The sequence below is a fragment of the Halichoerus grypus genome, chromosome 7 (genome assembly GCF_964656455.1).
Source record: "Halichoerus grypus chromosome 7, mHalGry1.hap1.1, whole genome shotgun sequence".
In the NCBI taxonomy this organism is placed as follows: Eukaryota; Metazoa; Chordata; class Mammalia; order Carnivora; family Phocidae; genus Halichoerus; species Halichoerus grypus.
This window is the reverse complement of record NC_135718.1, coordinates 153,905,009-153,927,018: the sequence shown is the minus strand read 5'-3', so window position 1 is coordinate 153,927,018 and position 22,010 is coordinate 153,905,009. Positions and strand designations below refer to the sequence as shown.

The 22,010-nt window shown below is 60.1% G+C and overlaps 1 protein-coding gene across 2 annotated transcripts; it reads left to right on the top strand.

Moving 5' to 3' along the window:
• Window positions 1-4,621: 4,621 nt before the first annotated feature.
• Window positions 4,622-21,809, top strand: BCAN (brevican). Of its 2 annotated transcripts, none has more exons than XM_036118265.2 (14): window positions 4,622-4,818; window positions 8,573-8,682; window positions 9,266-9,640; window positions 9,940-10,114; window positions 11,209-11,336; window positions 11,826-12,119; window positions 14,104-14,337; window positions 14,837-15,484; window positions 18,750-18,857; window positions 19,390-19,548; window positions 20,090-20,172; window positions 20,475-20,619; window positions 20,886-21,076; window positions 21,364-21,809. In XM_036118265.2, the coding sequence occupies exons 2-14, from the start codon at window positions 8,592-8,594 to the stop codon at window positions 21,469-21,471; spliced, it is 2,739 nt and encodes a 912-aa protein (XP_035974158.1). In that variant the 5' UTR covers window positions 4,622-4,818; window positions 8,573-8,591; the 3' UTR covers window positions 21,472-21,809. The 2 variants fall into 2 exon arrangements, with proteins under 2 accessions (XP_035974158.1, XP_035974159.1); XM_036118266.2 differs by lacking the exon at window positions 4,622-4,818 and adding an exon at window positions 7,832-7,850.
• The last annotated feature ends 201 nt before the right edge of the window (window positions 21,810-22,010 follow it).

The window sequence follows — 22,010 nt, the reverse complement described above, 5'->3', positions numbered from 1 at the left end:
GTGGCTACTGGGTCCTTTGGACATGAGCCTGACCTGAGTCTCAAAACTTCCTTGATTCACAAGCATGACAAGCTGTGCCTCCCCTCACTGGGGCATCTCCAAAGAGGCCTGGTTCCTGGGAGCGGAAAGTACCATTTAGAGACAACAGCCCCGCGTTACTGGGGAACAGAGGACACTCTAGGCCCCAGGAGCACTCAGCGTCACTGGGTGGGGGGCGGGGGGGTCACTGCTTCGAAGCCTTTTCCGCAGACATAAAAATCGTGACTTCCCACTGTTATCTTCAATTCACACGAGAGATTAGCAGTTTGGCTTAACTCTCCTTTTCTCACACTGAAACTCTTCGTTCTGAACACATTCCTATAATTACTTCTTTGCTTTATCACAGTAAAGTAGTGCCTTCTGCAATACCAGTGCCAACGTTGTGATTTCTTCATGGTTCTTTTCGTTCTTAGGGATGAATAGTCAACATGCTGAGTTCGATAATCACCTGAAAGAAAATTGTTCCCTGTGGCTTGCCTCCAGCTTCACATACAATCACGGGCCCTTGTTTCACCTTGTTTTAGATTTTTAGGAATTGCATCCCTATTCTGCTTTTTTAATTTAGTCTAAAATTAATTTAATTATTCCAAATTTAACTTTATGTTTCAATTATATAATATGTTTATGTGGTTCCAATGTCAAAGCCAGAAAACAAGGGGCGCCTGGGTGGCTCCCTCAGTTGGCGTCTGCCTTCGATTCCGGTCATGATCCCAGGATCTTGGGATCGAGCTCCGCATCGCATCGGGCTCCCTGCTCAGCGGGGAGCCTGCTTCTCCCTCTCCTCCCCACTCGTGCTCTGTCGCTATCTCTGTCTCTCTCTCTCAAATAAATCAATACAATCTTAAAAAAAAAACCCAGAAAACAGGATGCTGTTGCCATTTTACAGGTGAAGAAGCTCGCAGACATGAGTCACTGCCCCAGCGCTCGCTGCCCGGCTGCAGGGAGAGGGCCTGCAAGGGGCCCGCAGATGGGACGGCTTTCTCCAGGAGATTTGGATGGTCTCAGGGTTGAGCCCTCCAGTTCCTTCAGCTGTTCTTTGGGGAACAGTCTGGTGGTCCCCTCTGAACACAGGACTCTGCTCCCCTGGCAGCAAGGGTCTGTCCGCTCCTGCTCAGGGGCTCCCCGAAATGCTGTTCGTTCAGCCTGTAGGTCCCACCTCTGTCTCCTCGCCAGCCCCCCTCCCCGGCCACCCCCACTGGCCTTCAGCTGCAGGAGCCCTCAGAACGTTGCTGGCCCCTCGCTCGTCTGGGCCGGGGTCCTGTGCTTCCTGGCCCCTTTCAGAAGTTATCAAAGCCACCATTCTCCAGCACAGCTGTGCCGGCATCTGGAGCTGTGTGTACGCAGCCCCACTCCCACGTCCCGGTGGCAGAGGATCCGGGTGCCTATCAGAGACGAACTGAGCTGCCTGGGCCCCACCTCCAAGTCTGGGAAAGTGGGGACAGGTACTCAAGCGGCCAGAAGGACAGGCTCTCCCAGTGGCCACTGTGTCTGGGCATCCAGTGAGGAAGGTCAGGGGCTAATACTGGAGGTGGGGGGAGCCAGGGACGCAAGGGTCTTGGCGGGGGGCTGGCTCTCTTTCCTTAACTTGGGTCATGGCCTCAGCGTTGGCCTGGGTACGGGCGATGGTGGGGGAGGGGGAGGGGAAGAGGCAGGAGATGGATTGTTCTCCTCCGGAGAGACTGGAAAACTCCCCAGGGCCCAGGAGGTTGGGAGGCGAGCCAGCTGGGCTGCCCCCACTCTCCCTCCTTCTCTCTCTCTCTCTCTCTCTCTGCCTCCACCATTTCTGTCCCCTGAGAGACAGCTGGGGCCCTGGCAGGAACCCTGGCCTGGGCGTCCGTCGGTCAGGAGACTTGCTTTTGGTCATGGTCAGCCAATTGCGTGCTGTGTGACCCTAGACAGTTGCTTCACCTCTGGGTCTGTCTCCTTGTCCAGAAGATACTACAGCTCCCTGAGATATTCTCCTTCTGTTCCTGGGGCAGGAAGTTCTACTTGAAATCTGACTTTAATTCTTACTGCTTCGTTTGATCCTGTTTGCTTTCAGCCAGTCCCTGAGGGTCCCTTTCTGAGACCTTGGTGAGGTCCTGGTTCTTGCCTCTTCTCAGGAAGGGATAGAAATGGGTGGTGGTGGGTGTCAAATGGCCAGGGACCAGGTGCAAGTAAAGTTCAGAAAGACAGTCCCTGACCAGCCAGTGCCAGTTAGACTGCAGTGTGAATCCTCAGAGCTGGAAATGGTGCAAGAGTCTTGGGGAGGCACTCATTGCCTCCCCCGGGAAATCCTCAGGGAACGACTCCTCTCTCAGATAATGAGCCCTCTCAGATAATAATCCATGGGGGAGTGCCCCCCAACCTCCTGGCCAGGAGATCCACGGAGATTGGGGCCTGTGTGTATGTGCACGCGTATGTGTGTGTTGGTGTGTGTGTGTGAGACTAGCAAAGGAAAAGAACTAGATTTTGCTGAGTTCGCCCATGGGCCAGTAGGATAGACATTACCCAGTGCCAGAGATACTCTGCAGCCCGTTATTGAGAAGAGGAAACAATTGCAGACAAAGGAAGCCCTTCGCAAGGTTTGGCCGATGCAGATGGCAAGCCAGGCGTTTGACCTCAGGGCCCACGCCTCCGGAGTCCCGCCTCTCATCAGTCTTTGCAGAGGCAGCTCCCTGTTCCCACACCGCGTCTGGTTTCCCACCAGGGGGCTGCCTCTTGGAACAGACGGTCTGGTACCAGCCCTGGTCCAGTCCCAGCTGCTGCTGGCCTCAGTCAAGGTCGGACTCCCCCAGGGCACCAGACTGTGTGCCCACACTTCTAGTCATGAGGGGAGGTGGCAAGGAAGGTCACTTTCTCTGTCTTTCCCCATCACAGCCAGGTTTCCCCGCGGCAAGAACGGTGGTTACATGCGAACCACCACCAGGATTGAATTTCAGCCACTTGGTTGCCTGGCTGGGCTCAGGCCCCAGGTGGAGCTGATCTCAGCCCAGGTGGGGGCAGGCTGGATCAGGCAACCATGCTGAGACTGTCCTGGGGGAGGCGGGATCTCGTTCAGCTCGGGTTGCAAGGTCTGAGGGGAGCAAAGGGAGGTCCTGGGGCTATCAGTGCTGCTCAGATCTGCCCCAAGGCCAGATCCCCCCTCTCCACGGGAGGACTTGGTCCTAAAATAGTGCCTGGTCCATAGTGGACATTCAGTTAATATTTATGTAATGAAAGGAATAAACGGAGGTCCCTCCTTCCCCAGACTCTGCCAGGCACCTTGTTCTGTCCTTCCAGGCTCACACCACTGCCGGGGTCATTTTATTTACTAAAGGACCCTACCACCCGCCACCCCCAGGTCTCCCTATACTGTCTCTTCAGTAGATGGGTGTCCAGGGAAGGGCCAGAGTTCTACCTTTAGATCCTCAAAGATTTGGGGAGGAGTTAATTGTGAGCTTCTCAGAAGCCAGTCCACAGCCCTGGGAGCAGAAGACGGGCAGCTGGGGCATCAACAGAGGGCAGTCCAGAGTCCCTACAGGAGGGAGGGACTTGGGTGCAGTCTAAACGGAAGAACAGGGACCTGTCCTGAGGATGATTTGCACTGCAGGCACCCCGCGTTACTTGGGATATTTGGGGGGTGTGCTGGAGATTATGGGGATCAAATCCCCCAACAAGCTGTCCTTGGTGCCACCACTGGTATCCAGGGGAGAGATTCCAGGCATCTGGCTGTCCTGCTCCCAAACTGTGCCAGGGGCTCTGCTTCAAGTCCCAGGAGGGAGGGGGGATGAGAGGGGGAGAGGGGCAGAGAGAGCCTGGGAAAGCAGAGGGACCGAGAGGCTCTGGAGCTGGGGAGGGGGCGTCATTGGTATTCTGAGGAGTCCCCCAAGGCTGGGCAGCACTCAAGGCCCACCCCCTGGCACCAGGCGGCACATTCATCGGCAGCAGCGCTGGCCAGCGGGCCCTCTGTGTTCCTGGCAACGCCTGTGTCTTGCACATTGGTTCGCAGGACCAGTGTGCCCATTCACAGGGCCGCCCCTCCCCCACACCACGTCAGGAGAGTCCCTGACTCGCTTTGCTTAACCCGTGAATCTGCAGCCTAACCTCCATCCCTCCAGCTGCAAAGTCAGCTCCTCCTCTGTTCAGGGAGTGGGAGCACCACCAGAGACAAAACCCAATCAGAGCTTCCGACAGGGAGGTGGCTATGGTCCTTTGCACCTCATCCTGCCTCCAAAAAAGAGCTTCCCTCCCCCGTTTTTCTGCTCCCGTCATCCTTCCCCTTACTGTCCAAGTCTGAGGCCCTCCTCCTCGCCCCTTGCCCAACGGGAAGTCCCTCCGGCTGTCTAACTTCCATCCGTCCAGCTGCAACATCATCCTCCAGCTCCGCGAGCGCTCCCTCCCCGCCCCTTCTGCCCTCCCTCCCTCCCTACTCCAAGTCCCCGGCTTCTCCTCTCTAGAACGATGTCCTACTTCGCACGTCCTTGCTCTCGCTGCTGCCGCCGGGAACGGACGCAGAGGAGGCAGCGGGTCGCGTGACCTTCCCGAGCCCCCCGCGACTCCGGCCAGGGGGCGGGGGCCGCCCCGGGGAGGGGCGGGGCGGGGGTAAGAAAGGAGGTTTTGTGCGGCGCCCGGCGGCCCGGCGCTCTCTTCCGAACGTCCTGCGGGCCCGGCCTCTCCCTGCGCCCGCGCAGTGCCCGCCGCAGTCGGCTGCAGCCGCAGGACCGAGCGTGGACCCGGAGGAGAGCCGGGAGGACAGCCCGGAGGAGGCGGCAAACTTGGCAGTGCAGCACCCTCGCCCCGGCCCCCGGCCGCCTGCAGGTAGGTGAGCGCGAGCGCAGCCGGGCCGCCCGGACCCGGGAGGGAGGGAGCCGGGGGCGCCCGCCGGCAGCCCGCGGTCCGCGCCCCCGGGCCCCGCAGCCTTGGTCTCCCGCGGCGCCCCGGCCGGCTGACCAGGCCAGCCCCCGAGCGCCCGCCGCCGCCTCGGGCCCTGCCGCCCGCACCCCTCCGCCACGTGCGGCCCGACTGCGTCCCAGAGTCCGCGGGCTGATGGGAACGCCCCCCGGGTCCCCGCGGCCTCCCTGCTGCGCGCTCCCGTGCCAGCCCCCAGCCCAGACTTCCGACTTTGTGCCGGGCGGGCGGGCGGGCGGCGGGGGGAGCGGGAAGCAGCCCCTTCTGGGGGCCCCTCCCCGGAGCCCGCGGGACAGCCACAGCAGGTGGTCCGGTGGTCCCAACTCTGCCACTCACTTGCTGTGTGACCTTGGGCAAGTTAGTTGACTTCCCTGAACCTCGGGCTTCTCAGCGGTGTGAACGTATAGACAGTATTTTTCTCAAAGTTAAGGTTGTCCATGGGAAGCATTTTTAAGAGGCCTGGCTCAGGTAGATGGTCAGTAACCATTAGCTGGAATTCCGGTTACCACTCCTGTTTTCCTTTCTAGCACTGCCGGTGGGCTGGGGACACCCCCCCCCCCAGGTCTTTCTATGTCCCGCTCCTAAACTCCTTTTGGAATAGCTGTGCCCACATGCTTCCAACAGGACCAAGAGATTTGCCATCAGTTTTGTTAGCACCGTTAATATCTGCATGACTTCTATTCCAGATAAAAGCAGTAAGATCAAGGGACACTCAGCCATGGCCCGCCCACCCCCACCCAGCCCTGCCCCCACAGCGGTACCAGCGCTGGATGCTAACTTGGCAGCATCCACCTCCCAGATTCTGAACTAGGAGGAGCCGCAGTGGCTTGGCTGGGATGTTAATTGTATTACTAGCTGTGCTTCCGATAAATGGGACTATTTATGGGATGCCTGTAGCTAGTCCTGCAGGCCCCGCCAATGCCTGGCTGCTGTCGGTTCGGGCTGCTGCTCCCACGGCCGCTAAGGGGACAGTGAGAGCTTTCCTCCTGCTGCCCCCGCTGGGTACTGGAGCCTGGTTCCTATAGGGCAGACCTTGGACTGCCAGCCGGGGCGGGGGGGGCATTCAGCATGGAGATGGTGGGTGTAGGGTGTGCACACACACACACACACACACCACCTGGTCTTAATCCTCTGTGGATTGGGCCTGCGAAGCCTGTGAGGGAGCTGGACGTCCCGGTCAGACAGGAATGATAATGTAACAAGAGGGAAGTTTCCTGAACAGCTTGGGAAACGCAAGGCAAGGGCAGAAATCCTGGAGCTGGAGCAGGAAAGAATGAGCTGGAGAGAGGGATGGTGTGGCATCAGAGGAAGGGACAGGAAGCCTGCTGATGCCGAGCTCTCTAGGTTAGAGATGGAGAGGGTGTCCTGCTCTGGAGGACGGCAGAGGGGGTGGAGGAGGCCAAGGCCCGCTCCCCACCCCAACCCCAGGTCTGAGGCTAGTGCAGGTTGAGGGGATGCCATAGTTTTCTCAGGACACCTAGCTACCCCAGGATGGAGCTGAGGCCCAAGCTCGGTGGGATTAGCAGTGGGCTGGGGGACAGTGCAGAAGCGTCTGATCATGAGAACCATATAATCCAGGCACCCTCTTGGCCCCTCTGTTCAGTGACTCCCATTCCTGGAGGTAGGGGTGGGATGACCCCCATATTCCAGTGTGGCCAGGTCTTCATCAGCCTCAGACCTTCTCCCTTCATTCCCTCACCTTCAAAACAGAGATGAAAGGGGGGTCCAGGGCGTGGGTCCCAGAGTGGCTCCAGATATATGGGTTTCTGGGCCACCTGTCGGAGAGCTGGGACCCAGGTCTGTGAGCAGCTCCAGCTCCAGCTTGAAGAGAGGGGAGGGAGGGCGCCGGAAAGGGGCCTGGCCCAGCTCAAATGCAAGGCAAACGGTCTGCCCAGCGTCTGGCAGGCCCTGGCTGCTCATGCCAAATGGTCCCCCCCCACCCCAGAAAGCAGTCCTCCCAAGGGCCCCCATGCCCAGAGCTGGTCTCAGCAGCCTCTGACCTGGCCCCATGGAGAGAGACCCTGGATGTCTGGCTCCTGTCACTCCTTCCCCCAGTCTGACCCCGAGGAAATGAAGCCCAGCCGGGGTGGGGGGAATGGAGGTGTTGTAGGTGGGAGGCATTCCAAGGAGGAACTGAGATCCCTGGGAGAATTTGGGAGAAGAGAGAAATTTCCCAGCAGCTCAGGCTCAGGAAGGGGGTAGACATGCAGGAAGGCAGAGCCTGAGAGCGCTAAGTAGATGGAGGTGGAACAATGGGCCTGGAGTGGGAACGAACCTGATCGCTAGGAAGTCTTGCCTGTAGTCTAACTTGCATCCCTCCTGCTGCACCGTTGGCCTAGTCCTTGGTAGACCTGGGTCTTCGTGCTTTTCTCCTAGCCCGACCCTTACAGATGTTGTTAGACGCCAGCTCTGCAGCCTTCCCTCCCTCAGGCACATTGGCCTGGCACCTGACTTGGCTTTGCTGGGGACCAGGGTCAGCCCTATCCCTCTCTGGGTCCCATTTCTCAATGTCACCCCCCCATCCCTCCATTATGAAAGTGTAACTGCCTTGAGATCTTCAGAGGACTATTCTGGGTTCTCAGAGTGTCTGATAACCAAGGGCAAGAGGGACATGGCCCCTCCCATTTAGTCTCACCCTCCTTTAGCCCACCCCCCAGCCTAGGGCTGGGGTGGGGGAAGGGAGAGGCTGGATGGAGGCCAGACTGGCAGAGACAGGGGCTTTGTCCCAGCTGGTTTCTGAGCCAGGAGATCCGGTGGGAAAGCCCGTGCCAGGCAGAAAGGAAGGCTGGGAAGAAGAAGGGAGAAGGCAGCCAAGGAGGGGGTGGAGGATGCTAGGAGTAAAGAGTTTCCTTATAAGTAACAGTGGGGTAGGGCTAGAGAGAAGTTGTGCATTGCCCAGGTTCAGTCTAGGAGGCCCTCCTGGAGGAGGCTAGGTGGCTATGGTACTCAGGGAGGAAGGGATGGGAAGGGAATATTGGAGGGGTGCTGGGGGAGGGGGAGGCTCTGGGTTCAAGGAAGGAGTCTGGCATGGGAAGAGCACAGGGAATTGTTTTTTTTTTTTTTTAAAGATTTTATTTATTTATTTGACAGAGAGAGACACAGCGAGAGAGGGAACACAAGCAGGGGGAGTGGGAGAGGGAGAAGCAGGCTTCCCACTGAGCAGAGAGCCCGACGCGGGGCTCGATCCCGGGACACTGGGATCATGACCTGAGCCGAAGGCAGACGCTTAACGACTGAGCCACCCAGGCGCCCCATGAGCACAGGGAATTGTTAAGTTAATAGCACCCACCACTCATGTATAAGCATTTATTGAGCCCCTATGGTGTGCCTGGTGCTGTGCATCCGTACGGGGGCTTTAGGATAGGAAGCGCTCTAAAGCCCATAGCTTCATCACAACCCAGGAGGGTTGCTGACCTTCACAAGTCAGCAAAGACCCGAAGGGGTTAAGGAACTTGCCTTAAGTCACTCAGCAAGTTGACTAGATCCCGGGTCTTGGTTCCTAGGAAGAATCCCCCAGTGGGGAGACAGGATCAGAAACAAGGGAGTTAACAGTGAGGTGGGGACAGTGGGCTTCTTGGGTGACAATATGTGCGAGTCCACATGGATGTGGTCGGGAGCCAGGGGAAGTCCATCTTGAAGTCTAACCCCGTCTTTCCTCCTCAAGTCCCTCCACCAGCCTGAGCATGGCCCTACTGTTCCTGCTCCTGCTGGCAGCCCTGGCCCTGACCCAGGGTCCTGCGGCCTCAGCTGATGCCCTGGAGGGGGACAGCTCAGGTAAGCAACCCCACTCAGAGTCACTGTCTCTGTCTCCTGCATCGCCCCTGTGGAAGGGGGTGGCCTTGGAGGACCTGGGGAGAGAGAGGATTGGGGGCACTGTGGGGAAAGGTCCGGTCTGGGACACTTGGAAATAAAGGGATGAGCTGTGGGCTCTGGGTAAGGCAGGGAAAACTTGGGGGAGGGCTGGGAAGGGACAGTAGGTGCAAGGCTGCTGATCTCTAGGGTATGGGACCAGTGGATGGGGCTGGGAGGCAGAAAGGGGTAGAGTGGGGAGAAATCCTGAAGGTGAGTCTGAGGAAAACAGAGGGGAAATTTTGAGGCCAGAGCTGGAGGACCCGGGACCAGGTTAGACCTGGGGCGGGCCCCGGGGATCCTGGGATGGCACTGGGCCACTCTTGGGAGGAACTGACTGGGAGACTTGGGGAAGGATCTGTAGAGGGTCTGGGGTGGGTCTGGGGTCCTAGAGCGGGCATGCGGGAGGGGTGGGTGGGAGGAATACGGGCAGGCTCAGAAACCGGGTGGGACCCTGCGGACCCACACGCCAAGTTCCAGCCGGCCCCATCCACCCGCCCACCCACAGAGGACCGGGCCTTCCGCGTGCGCATCGCAGGCGACGGACCAGTGCAGGGCGTGCTGGGCGGCGCCCTCACCATCCCGTGCCACCTTCACTACCTGCGGCCGCCGCCGAGCCGCCGGGCCGTGCTGGGCTCCCCGCGGGTCAAGTGGACCTTCCTGTCCGGGGGCCGTGAGGCCGAGGTGCTGGTGGCGCGGGGGCTGCGCGTCAAGGTGAGCGAGGCCTACCGGTTCCGCGTGGCGCTGCCCGCCTACCCGGCGTCACTCACCGACGTGTCCCTGGTGCTGAGCGAGCTGCGGCCCAACGACTCGGGCATCTACCGCTGCGAAGTCCAGCACGGCATTGACGACAGCAGCGATGCTGTGGAGGTCAAGGTCAAAGGTGAGGGGCAGGACAGAGGGAGGTTCCCGCAGGGAGGGAGCCCTCCGTCCGAGGGGGGAAGCAAGCACACGTGGAAGGCGCTCACTGAGCTGGAAAAGGAGTGAGCAGATACAGGCCTTGGTGACCTCCGCTCTCTCTCCGGGTGGAGGAAATCCTACTCACAGTCTAGCTGAAGCCCCTCATGCTGCAGACTGAACGCAATTTGGACTTGACCCTTTGTGTGCAGGGGAGTGACAAGGAGGGTGAGGGGAGGCCAGTGTGGGGGTGGTCCTGCCTCAGGGCTCCTCTCTATCCCCCAGGGGTCGTCTTTCTCTACCGGAAAGGCTCTGCCCGCTATGCTTTCTCCTTCGTGGGGGCCCAGGAGGCCTGTGCCCGCATCGGAGCCCGCATCGCCACCCCGGAGCAGCTCTACGCTGCCTACCTCGGGGGCTATGAGCAGTGTGACGCTGGCTGGCTGTCCGACCAGACCGTGAGGTGGGTGGGGGGCTGAGGACCAGACCGTGAGGTGGGGGGGGCTGAGGACCAGACCGTGAGGTGGGTGGGGGGCTGAGGACCAGACCGTGAGGTGGGGGGGGGCTGAGGACCAGTCCGTGAGGTGGGTGGGGGGCTGAGGACCAGACTGTGAGGTGGGGGGGGCTGAGGACCAGACCGTGAGGTGGGTGGGGGGCTGAGGACCAGACCGTGAGGTGGGAGGGGGCTGAGGACCAGACCGTGAGGTGGGAGGGGGCTGAGGACCAGACCGTGAGGTGGGGGGGGCTGAGGACCAGACCGTGAGGTGGGGGTGGGGCTGAGGACCAGACCGTGAGGTGGGTGGGGGGCTGAGGACCAGACCGTGAGGTGGGTGGGGGGCTGAGGACCAGACCGTGAGGTGGGTGGGGGGCTGAGGACCAGACCGTGAGGTGGGGGGGGGCTGAGGACCAGACCGTGAGGTGGGGGGGGGCTGAGGACCAGACCGTGAGGTGGGGGGGGGCTGAGGACCAGACCGTGAGGTGGGTGGGGGGCTGAGGACCAGACCGTGAGGTGGGGGGGGCTGAGGACCAGACCGTGAGGTGAGGGGTGGCTGAGGACCAGACCGTGAAGTGGGGGGGGGCTGAGGACCAGACCGTGAGGTGGGGGGGGGCTGAGGACCAGACCGTGAGGTGGGTGGGGGGCTGAGGACCAGACCGTGAGGTGGGTGGGGGGCTGAGGACCAGACCGTGAGGTGGGTGGGGGGCTGAGGACCAGACCGTGAGGTGGGTGGGGGGCTGAGGACCAGACCGTGAGGTGGGTGGGGGGCTGAGGACCAGACCGTGAGGTGGGGGGGGGCTGAGGACCAGACTGTGAGGTGGGGGGGGCTGAGGACCAGGGGTTTCTAGTTGTGTCTGAGGTGGGCCCTGGTTTTGCAGGGGGCTTCCTGCTGTCTCAGGCTAGCCATCCGGGGCCCCCTGCCTCCGGGCAATGAGGTTGGCCTGCCCTGGGGGGTGTCCCTGCAGAACCGGGAAGACAGCTGGCTGCATTGAAAGGCAGTGTGGTTCAGGAGGGGCATCCCTGGAGGGCTCCCTGATGAAGGCGTCTGTACTCGCTCCCAGGTATCCCATACAGACCCCACGAGAGGCCTGTTATGGAGACATGGATGGCTTCCCTGGGGTCCGGAACTACGGCGTGGTGGACCCGGACGACCTCTATGACGTCTACTGCTATGCCGAAGACCTAAATGGTGATCGGGGGTGAGGGGTTCTTGGGGTTCTCTGCCCTCGTCCAGCGCTGTCCAGAGGTCCTCCTGGGGCCTTGCTGGACCTGTCGTCCCTCATGTGTTCAAGCGGGCATCCAGGGGGCATCCAAAGAAACAACCCAGGTCCCACCCTGCGGACACTGTCATGGAAGCAAGTTCATGGCCAAAGCCTGGGCAGGTGGCCGGAGACTGGCTCTGGGTCTCACCCTGCTGCCACCTGCTGCGCATCTCTCTACCTCTTAGCATCTCTGGGCCTCACTCCTTCTTTGCGGATGAGGAAGTGGAGCCAGGCCCCTCGGAGTAGTGACATCTATCCCGAGGCTCTACCCGAGCTTTGACCTGAAATAGGGTAGTTGATGCCCTGTCTCAGATGCGGAGACAGAGGCCTGGAGAAGCCAGCCGAGGGTCTCTGCGGGAGCCCAGGGTGGAAGGGGCTCCCAGCTTCCGGTGACCCAGCCTCGTCTCCCCTCCCAGGAGAGCTGTTCCTGGGCGCCCCTCCAGACAAGCTGACGCTGGAGGAGGCACGGGCGTACTGCCGGGAGCGGGGTGCGGAGATCGCCACCACGGGCCAGCTGTACGCAGCCTGGGATGGCGGCCTGGACCGCTGCAGCCCAGGCTGGCTGGCTGATGGCAGCGTGCGCTACCCCATCGTCAGGCCCAGCCAGCGCTGCGGGGGCGGCCTGCCGGGCGTCAAGACGCTCTTCCTCTTCCCCAACCAGACTGGCTTCCCCAACAAGCACAGCCGCTTCAACGTCTACTGCTTCCGAGGTGAGCGACCTCCCTGCAGAGGCTGAGACGGCCCGCTGTCTGTCAGGGACACAGAGCTGAGCCGGGGCCCCACCGCGGCTCGGACCCACGTTTCTCCGGTCTTGGCCGCTTGCCTGAAGGAGCCCTGGGTGACGCTCGGCTTGGCACCTAAGGTCCTCGTTCTGCTTATGCCTTCTGGCTTGAGCTGTGTGGCCTCGGGGAGCACCTGCCTCTCTGTGCCCCCTCACCTGCCTTCCCTTCAGCCATCCACGGCTTGCCTCTCCAGGGTCAAAGCCACCTCTTCCGTTTTGGGCGGTTGGAGAGGTTTCCATTTCTGGTCAGCTCATTAGTAGAGCAGAGATGACGGACATTCTCTGAATCCAATGAATTGTCTGCTCCAGTTAACATCGTGCCCTCAAGAGCCCTCACGGGGCTTCCAGAACCTTCAGCTTGAGGGTGTCAGATCTTTAACCACCAAGTGTTGATGGACAGACACAATTCCCCCCACAGGGAGCAGGTCCTCAAAGACAGTTGGGTGTAGAGATGGCTTTCTGACCACATCTTATATTGAGGGCTGACGGGAAAGCAGTGCCTGGGACCCCCAGAGGCACAAGGCCCAGATCAAGGGTGGCTGACAGTCATGGGGTGTCTGGGTCTTCACTGCACTTGTGAGCCCGCAGTACTGGTACAGGGCTGGAGGCAGAAATGAAAGGAGAATCCCCTTACCTTCAGGGAGCTCCTGGTCTGAAGGGGAAAGACACTTCTTCTGCCATGGGAGCCTCCAGTCCAAGAGAAGATAAGATGCCTTGCTCCCAGCATGAGGAGAGACTGAGAGAAAAGCATCACTTCTGCTGGGACAGATCTCCAAATATATTTAGTCCGGGGCAAGGGAGCGGTGGGGAAGTGAAGTCCATAGGAAGGCAGGTCCATCTGGGAAGGCCAACTGGAAGAGGGATGATGATGACGATCACAATTGCAGGGAACATGTCTTTGCACTGCTCATGACTATGTGCCGAGCACTGTCCCAGAAAGACTCAGAAAGAGCAGCTAAATGGAGAGGAGGGGGAGGGAGAGGATGACCGGTTGGGAACAGGTGGAGGACAGAGGCGGGCAAGGGCATGGCTTTGCTCGCCTGGCAGGAGCAAGGCTCACTGGAGCAGGTGATGGGGGCAGGACGTGCTGTGCCGTCACGTCTGGCTGAGCACCCACAGCCCTCGGGGCTTTTCTTAGCCCGATGCCACCATCGCTTCATTGGTTTTCTGATCTTGGTTCTCTTCTCCAAAGACAGGTAATCCTTTCTAAAGCTCCAGTTGTTTGAAGGGAGCAGCTCCCTGAAGGATGGGATAGCCCCTGTCTTTGCCCTCCTGCCCCAATGCTGAGACCCTCAGGTGGTGACTGCTGAATGTCCTTCCCGCACTCCGCCCTTCAGCTCTCCTGGGTGTTGGTCACCTGTCCCCTTCCATTTCAAAAGTCTTGGGAGCCCTGGGAGCCCTCACACCTTGCTCCAAGAGCAGGGTCCCAAGGTGCTGAGACCACCTCTCTATCCTTCTGCCTCCATCTCCTTACTCAAGGGACTGTCTCTCTCCTGAGCCTTTCCTGACCACTCTATCTAAAGTAGTATTCCCCACCATTCTGTCTCCTGACTCTGCCTAATTGTTCTTTATATGATAACATTATAATATATGTTTTTTTGTTTGTTATCTGTAGCTAGGCTATAAACTCCCTTAGGGCAGGAGGCTTGCTCACTGTTCTTCACTGTATCCTCAGTGCCCAGAAGAATGCTTGGCATGTCAGAGTGGGCCCTTGATTAATTCTTGAGGAACAAGTGATGAACTCCCTCAGTGCTCCCTGGGTCCCCTGGGTCCTCCACAGGAAGGATGAGTGAGAATTGAGAGAGTCTCATGGTCTTTGAGTCCAGTGCTGAGACTGTGGGTCTGTCCACGGCTGTGGCTAGAGGGCAGAGCCACCTGGTTAACCTCCCACTGGCACTTCCCTCCTGACACAGACTCTCCCCAGCCGTCCGCCACGCCTGAGGCCTCAGGCCCAGCATTGGACCCAGCCTCTAATGGGCTGGAGGCCATTGTCACGGTGACAGAGACCCTGGAGGAACTTCAGCTGCCTCGGGAAACTGTGGAGAGCGAGTCCCGGGGAGCCATTTACTCCATCCCCATCGTGGAGGATGGCGCGGATGGAAGCTCCACTCCAGAAGACCCAGCAGAGGCCCCGAGGACCCTCCTCGGTAACTGGAGTCCCCTAGTAAGAGAAGGTGGGGGTGAAGGTGTAAGCCCAGGGTGCTGCTGGGCTTACGGCTGGCACGACTTGTCCTGTTCTTTCTCAGCATCTCCTCGATGCAGGGCATCTCTCCAGTAATCTCCCAACCCTTGCCTTTCCAGCACATTCCACTCCCAACTCTCTGGGTCTGGGGAGGAGGGTGCTCCCTCCTTTGTTCCCTCCTCCCCCTTAGCTACCCAAAATAGACTAGAGGATTTCAAGCCTAGGAGAGAGAGATACAATGACTGTGTTTTTTCCCTGGGCTGATGAGTGCTCACAGAGCCTTCTCCAGGTAGTCTCAGTATTGCTGCTCAAGCTGAAGGTCTTCTGGTGGGGAGCAAAGACAGCCTATCCCAGGGGCAGCCTTTCCCCTCGCCCCCAGGCCTCCCCTTCCCACCCCTCCCCTGCAGCGTTCCGGTCGGGGGCTGGTGCTGTCCCTGGTGCTGAACCATCTGTGCTTTGTCTAGAATTCGAAGCGCAATCCATTGTACCTCCCCTGGGGTCCTCAGAAGAGGAAGGCAAGGCTTTGGAGGAAGAAGAGAAATACACAGATGAAGAAGAGAAAGAAGAGGAGGAAGAGGAGGAGGTGGAAGATGAGGCCCTGTGGGCCTGGCCCAGCGAGCTCAGCAGCCCAGACCCAGAGACTCCTCTCCACACTGAGCTAGCCCTAGAGGAATCGCTCTCCCACGCATCCCCACCACCAGCGAGTGCAGTCCTACAGCCTGGTGCATCACCACCTCCCGATGGAGAACCAGAGGCTCCCAGGCCTCCAAGGGTCCTTGGACCACCCACTGAGACTCTACCCACTCCCAGGAACGGGAAACTGGCATCCCCGCCACCTTCCACTCCGGTCGGGGAGAGAGAGGTGGGGGAGGAGGCTGGTGGTCCTGAGCTGTCTGGGGTCCCTCGAGGAGAGAATGAGGAGACAGGGAGCTCTGAGGATACCCCTGCCCTGCTTCCAGCCACACGGGCCCCTGAGAGTGCCAGGGAACTGGAGGCCCCCTCTGAAGAGAATTCTGGAAGAACTGTCCCAACAGGGACCTCAGTGCGGGTTCAGCCAGTGCTGCCCACTGACAGCGCCAGCCAAGGTGGAGTGGCCGTGGCCCCCTCATCAGGTAACTTTGCCCAAGGCTCGACCTTCCTCTTTCTCCTCCTTCCCTTTCTCCCCCTTAAGCTCTGGGTCACATGACCTATGGTCCTTTAACCCCCGTTGTCCCAGCCTCTCCTATCCTTTGCCTTCGTTCTCCTACACACGTCTACCTGCAGGTGTCCAGTCTTGGATGCCGCACCTGTGACATCCATCCCCGCTCTCTGATTTCTCACCTCATGACCCCCAACTCCGTGGCCCCACCCTGTGACTCCAGCCTCACCACTGACCACCTGGGGCCCTTTCCTGCCCTTGGCTCTCCACCTGTGACTCACCGGCCCCACAGATCACCCCCAGCCTCATGCACCTTAAGTGCCCTGGGGGCTTATTGTACTCTTTGGGGCCCAGGCCCCTCTCCTGCTACCCCCTCCCCCTCCAGTGTGCCATCCCCCTCAGCCACCCCACTGATATCAGGGAAGCCTGGGATTACATCCCTGCCCTCAGCCTCTGGGGTCTAGGAGAGCCCTTATCCCCGCAGAGCCTTAAGCGACTACTTCTGTGAAGTATTTTTTCGACTGTTTCATGGAAAACAAGCCTTGGAAATAAATCTCTGTTAAACCACTTTATAACCAAAACTCTGGCACCCTCTGTCTCCATCCCCAGCTGTCTGCCCTTTTCATTCCTTGGATTTGTGTTGCGGGCAACTCTCTGATGCTCCCCTTCGCACCCTGTTTCTCCCTCTCCTCTCTCCCTTGCTCTCTGCGCCTCTCTGCCTCCTCCTCTTCATCCTCAGTGAGTGCATTTTCCTGTCCTCCCTTCTAACACGCTCACTGGTCCCTCATCCTCCCCTCTCAGGCTCTCCTCTGCCTTCCTTCTTGACTGCCACGAGCCCAAATCTGAATGTACAGAGGAGTCAGGGTCCATCAGTCTGCGGGACTGCCGGGAGTTGTAGTCCCGCACTCCTGATGGGGAGAAACCTCCGCCAGCCTGAGAGTGTGTGTGCACTTGTATTCACTTCTGATCCATCTTGGTGGCTCCCTTCTAGAGCTATACATACAGACTAGTGATGGAGGAAGTCCATCTTAGTGTAGAAGCCCATCCCTGGCACCCGGGTACCCCAGCCTCCCCCATCACAACTCAGCAGGGGGACGGGATCTAACTTTCATCCCACTGCCCACAGCCACCCCCTCCTTCACTGGCCCCTGCACTAATGACCACCTCACCCCTCGGAAGAATGGTCTCACTCTCCTTGAACCCAAAGGATCTCAAAGTCCCTGATGCTGGAGAAGACACAAACCAGGAGGCGAGGATGGAGAGGAAATGTAGAGGGGAAGGAGTGTGGAGTTAGGTTCTGGGGTCTGAGAGAAGTCCCACTGACACAGGGAAGGTTGAGCTTCCCAATGGAGACCCTGGAGAAGGCTGGGGTCCTCCCAGTCCCAGGACCGTCCTTCCTAGATGGTCCAGGGTGGGCTAGGGGCCCCTGCATCACACCCAGCCTTGCCCATTTCAACCATTGGCTCCCTGCCCAGCTGGCCTTGGAGTTGGGTGCTGTGTGGGTTGGGAGGGGGTTTGGTGGGAAGAGAAGCAGCAGCGGAGTCTCTGGGGTATCTTAGTTACCCCACCAGGAGGCGGAGGGGTGTCCTCTGGCCTGCTATTGCAGCAGGAGGGAAGAGCTTTCTGGTCGTGTATAGTAGGTGGCCCCAAGAGGGGGAGGAAGGAAGAGCAGAATGTCTCCAGAAGAGTTCCTTCACGTCCACTCTGTCCGTCCTAGGTCAGGTTCTTCCCCCTACAGCCAGGGGAGGGACCTCATGGCCTGGGTGGGGAAGCAAGTTTGGAAGTCTCTGTCCCCCAGGAAAGTGTGAGGAATGGAAGGGGCTTTAGGACACCTACCCTCTGTGGGGCCTGGTGCTTCATGGGTTAAGTAAAACAGCTCCCCTCCCCCTTTGCCTGGGGAGCTAGTGCTGGCAGCTTGGAAGAAACTATTGGCAGGCTAGGAGGGGAGGTGACAGAGTGGGTGCTGGAACAGCTGGTTCATTTCACCCCAAACAGCTAGGTCATCCCAGCAAAATTCTTGGGATCACCTCCAGCTTCTCCTCCCCCTTCTAGCCCGAGGGAAGCACAGTGGGCCTTGCCCTTGGCTGCTAGGGGTATGGCCTGCTCTGAAGAGTCCCGCTCAGGGCTGATTTCCCCTCCCAAGCTGAAAGCCCAGCCCTGCACTGTCAGTCTGTGGGGCCATCTTCCCCTTCCTGGACCAGAAGGGGTGAAATCTGCCCATCCAGCCCTCAGGCCTGGTCTAAGGGCAGCCGCCTCCCATCCCAGGATCCAAAGGAGGAGAGTCCAGAGGAGAAGGCAGGTGACCCAGCCAGACAACAGATGGCAGGCCTTCAGGGTCCTGTGTCAGTCTAAGAAGACTGCCTGGAGGAGAGAGTGCCAGAAGAAGGGAGAGAGATGGATCGGAGGGGTTTCTAGGCTGGGGAACGTGCAGAAAGCCCGAAGTGGAGGGGAGTCTGGGGAGATAAGAGGGGAGGCAAGAGGCTGCATGGTGCTGAGTGTGAGGAGCTGGCACTGTAGGACTGTGGGAGCCCACAGCTTCATTCCTGGGGGGCGGGCGGCGATGAGGGCAGAGTCAGGGAAATAACGTTGGTGCTTCACTGTGATAGTGCTTCCCATTGGTGCTTCTGGGGTTGACTTTACCCCCTCCTGTAGACAGCAGAAGAATAGCTAGCCTGCCCCCACCCCCAAACGTCAGGTCCCAGAAGCAGTAAGGGACCAGCTTCAGCTCTCTGTCGCTATGGTGGCTGTCCTCTCCTCCGGTTTCACCCAGCCCACCTAAACTGTACAGAACTGTCAGGGACCTGGCCCCAAGACAAGCGGGTGGGGGACTAGCCTCCAGGCCCAGAGGGGTAAAGTGACCTGCGCAATGTCACTCAGCAGAGCCAGGAGCGAGATGAGAGTCCAGCTCTCATGACCCACAGCCCAGTGTCTTTCCCTTTCGTGGGGTTGGGTTCTGGGGGCCTTCCTGGCCACTTTCCCCCAGCCTGTTACCCTGGGTCCACACTGGTGGCCACGGCAATGGCCAGCACAGGGCTGAGACGATGCTGAAGGAGAGGTGCTGAGGGGGGTCAGCATGGGAGAGGAACCCAGAACTTAGGGTTGGGCTGACGGTTAAGGTGCCGTGAGAGCTCCCAAGACAAGACGGTCTGGGCTGTGGGCTCTCTGAACCCTCTTCTGGGGGGCTCAGGCCGCAGAGCTGTGCCCCCTGCTCCCCCCACCTCACTTCTCTCCCCCCTCAGGTGACTGTGTCCCCAGCCCGTGCCACAATGGTGGGACGTGCTTGGAGGAGGAGGAGGGGATCCGCTGCCTGTGTTTGCCTGGCTATGGGGGGGACCTGTGTGATGTTGGTGAGTGTGTTGAGGGGCGGTGGGGGGGTAGAGCTGAGGCCTGGACCCTGCCGCAGTGTGCTAGCTCTGCACCCCAGAGGGAGGGCACCGGTTTGGGCCTTGTCATTAATGAATCCCCATTTTAGGCAAATCACATAACCTCTCTGAGCCCTACCCTCGATTTCCTCATCTGTTAAGTGGACCACACATACCTTTCTCAAGCGGTCCCCCAGCGAGGAGTGCACAGCGTGCACCTGCCTCTGGCCCTACTTGCCAGTTCTCTTCTGGGAAGAGAGGAGGGCACAGCCCTTCTCTAGGATGGATTTTGCGGAGACCCAGTCCGGGACTCCCGCCCTCGCCCTCGTTGGTCCCTGGCGCTCAGAGGACGAAACCATCAAGGCCCCCTGCACTGGGGCCTCTCGGGGCTCCTCCTCGCCCCCATTCCCCGGGGCCCTTGGGCCCCCGGCCTCCTGCCCCTGAGCCCCGCCCCCTGAGGCTGCGGCGGGAGGGCCGTGGCCCCTCCCGCCTCAGTGAGCCACCCCTCTGTGCCCAGGCCTCCGCTTCTGCAGCCCCGGCTGGGACGTCTTCCAGGGGGCCTGCTACAAGCACTTCTCCACGCGGAGCAGCTGGGAGGAGGCGGAGACCCGGTGCCGGATGCACGGCGCGCACCTGGCCAGCATCAGCACGCCCGAGGAGCAGGACTTCATCAACAGTGGGCTGGGGGCGGGGCTGGGGGGGACCCCGTCACCTGCTCTCTCTCCCTCACTCATTAACCGATCATTGATCACGAGTGAGTGTGTGAATTAATTACCTCCCTTGTTCATTAATCCGGGGACTCAGGACTTGGTTCACTTCGTTCATTCCTTCCGGCTCCCGTTCTCCCTCCCTCCCCCGCCCTCCGCGCGTGGGTAGGGGGGCTTCAGCAGGACCCGGCTGAGGCCGGCGCAGGAGGTACACCCGCACCAGCCCGACGCCCCCTGCGGCCCCTCCCCGCCTCCCTGGCTCTGCCACCTCCATCGGCCTCCCCCACTCTCTCTCCAGTTTCCCTTTTCTGGCCCTGCTGATATTTTTCTTCTCCCCCATCCCTTCCGCCCGGCCCGGGCCGTGCCTTCTATGCGTCCGCGGGCCGAGGTTGGACGGACCGATTGGAAAACCGGGAAGCGCGGGCTGGGTCTGGCGGGAACGGGGAGCGGCGCCACCTGCTGGCAGCGGGGCTCACTGCACACCTGCGTCCGCCCGCGCTTCCTCCCCAGGTCGGTACCGCGAGTACCAGTGGATCGGGCTCAACGACCGGACCATCGAAGGCGATTTCCTGTGGTCAGATGGCGTCCCCCTGGTGAGAGGCTCCGGCTGCCCTTTAGCTGGCTAGGTCGCTTCTTCCAAGCCCTTCTGCCCTCCACCCCCAGTGACCTCATCCCTCACCCTCCTTTTCCTGGTCCCTTCTCTGTCCCTCTTCTCCCTGGGCCGGCCTCCCTTCCTTGCGTTCCTCTCTCCTCCCATCATCCCTCCCCCCAAAGCCCGCGACCTGTCCTTTCACCTCCTGGGCCCCCTGTTTTCTAGTGCCCCTCCCACCCTCCTTCTCGGGCACTCTAGGTCCATCTCTCCCCCTCAACCCCCCCCTCCACCGCGTCCCCCCAGCTCTATGAGAACTGGAATCCTGGGCAGCCTGACAGCTACTTCCTGTCCGGAGAGAACTGCGTGGTCATGGTGTGGCATGATCAGGGACAATGGAGTGATGTACCCTGCAACTACCACCTGTCCTACACCTGCAAGATGGGGCTGGGTAAGGCCGGGCAAGGGGGAGGAGGGGAGCCAAGACAACCCGCGACTGGGGTGTGTGTAGGAGGAGGGGGCAAAGCTACAGAGGAGTCAGAAATGTGTCCCAGGCCATGGGCAAGGGGGAGATAACAAATGAGGTGGGTCCACTAGGAACCTCTGCTCTTTTTTGCATCACATTGTGGCCCTCCCCACCCCCCCGCCGCATCCCGATTCTGGGAACTGTCACCCACAGAGCCAGGCTCCCAGTTCTTGACTGTGTCCCCCCTGCAGTGTCCTGTGGGCCTCCACCAGAGCTGCCCCTGGCTCAAGTGTTTGGCCGCCCACGGCTGCGCTATGAAGTAGACACGGTGCTTCGTTACCAGTGCCGGGAGGGGCTGACCCAGCGCAACCTGCCCCTGATCCGCTGCCAGGAGAATGGTCACTGGGAGCCCCCCCAGATCTCCTGTGTGCCCCGCAGGCCTGTGAGTGCTGGGAGGATGCCGGTGGGGGGGCTAGCCAACAGTAGCCCTGGGCTCTAGTCCCAGTTCCACCAGCCACTGGCTGTGGGACCTTGCTCCCATCGCTGCCACCTTCTGAGGCAACGGGGGGGGGGGGGATGCTCTGGGATCCCTTTCAGTGCTGAAGTCTGAGAGCACTGGCCACACTCTGGCCCGGGCAAGTGTTTTGATGAGACCATGACCCCAGAGGGCAGGCTCTGAGACACAGGGAGGAGCCCAGCATAGAGGCTGAGTGTGCCTGTCTTTCCCAGGCTCGAGCTCTGCACCCACTGAAGGCCCCAGAAGGACATCAAGGGAGGCTCCTGGGACCCTGGAAGGCACTGCTGACCCCTCCTTCCAGTCCCGCTCCGGGTCCCTAGAGAGCAGGGCCTTCAACACTGCCGCCCCCAGCACTGCCCTCTCCCCCCATCCTCTTCCCACTGCAGGAAGTGACAACAGGAGAGGGGTGGAGCTGGAGTCCAGGGGTTTGTGGGAAGTACCAGGGCAGCTCCCTCTCACCCCTACCCTGGGATCAGGTTTCTCCCCCAGGGCCTCAAGGAAGACCCTAAGTGCCTCAACTGCCCTCTCCTTGCCATCCTGTCCCCTCTGTTCCCCTGGGAGGCACGTGGTCCACCCACTCTCAGATTTCCCAGGGAATGGGTTTGCAGGATGGAGTACCTGTAAAACCAGCAGGAAATAAAGCTGCGTTTGATGCTTCTGTATGAGAGAGAGAGAGGAGAGTGGGGTTGGGCTGGGCCTCCCAGGATACTGATTAGATTCTGAAGGTCAGAGAAGTCCCCAAGATGTCAGTGGAGAGAACAGTGCTGGCACGGAATAGCGGCCCAGTACCGATTTACGGAATGAAGGAGCTCACGGGGGCTGGGGGACAGGATCAGGGTGTTTGGAAGGAGCTGGAGTG

What these genes read in the sequence shown, in the direction of transcription:
- BCAN (XM_036118265.2), top strand. Translation starts at nt 8,592, where the DNA reads ATGGCCCTACTGTTCCTGCTCCTGCTGGCAGCCCTGGCCCTGACCCAG. An exon ending in CTATGCCGAAGACCTAAATG is followed by an intron (nt 11,337 to 11,825) that starts GTGATCGGGGGT and finishes CTCCCCTCCCAG; the next exon opens with GAGAGCTGTTCCTGGGCGCC. An exon ending in GGGGGACCTGTGTGATGTTG is followed by an intron (nt 18,858 to 19,389) that starts GTGAGTGTGTTG and finishes CTCTGTGCCCAG; the next exon opens with GCCTCCGCTTCTGCAGCCCC.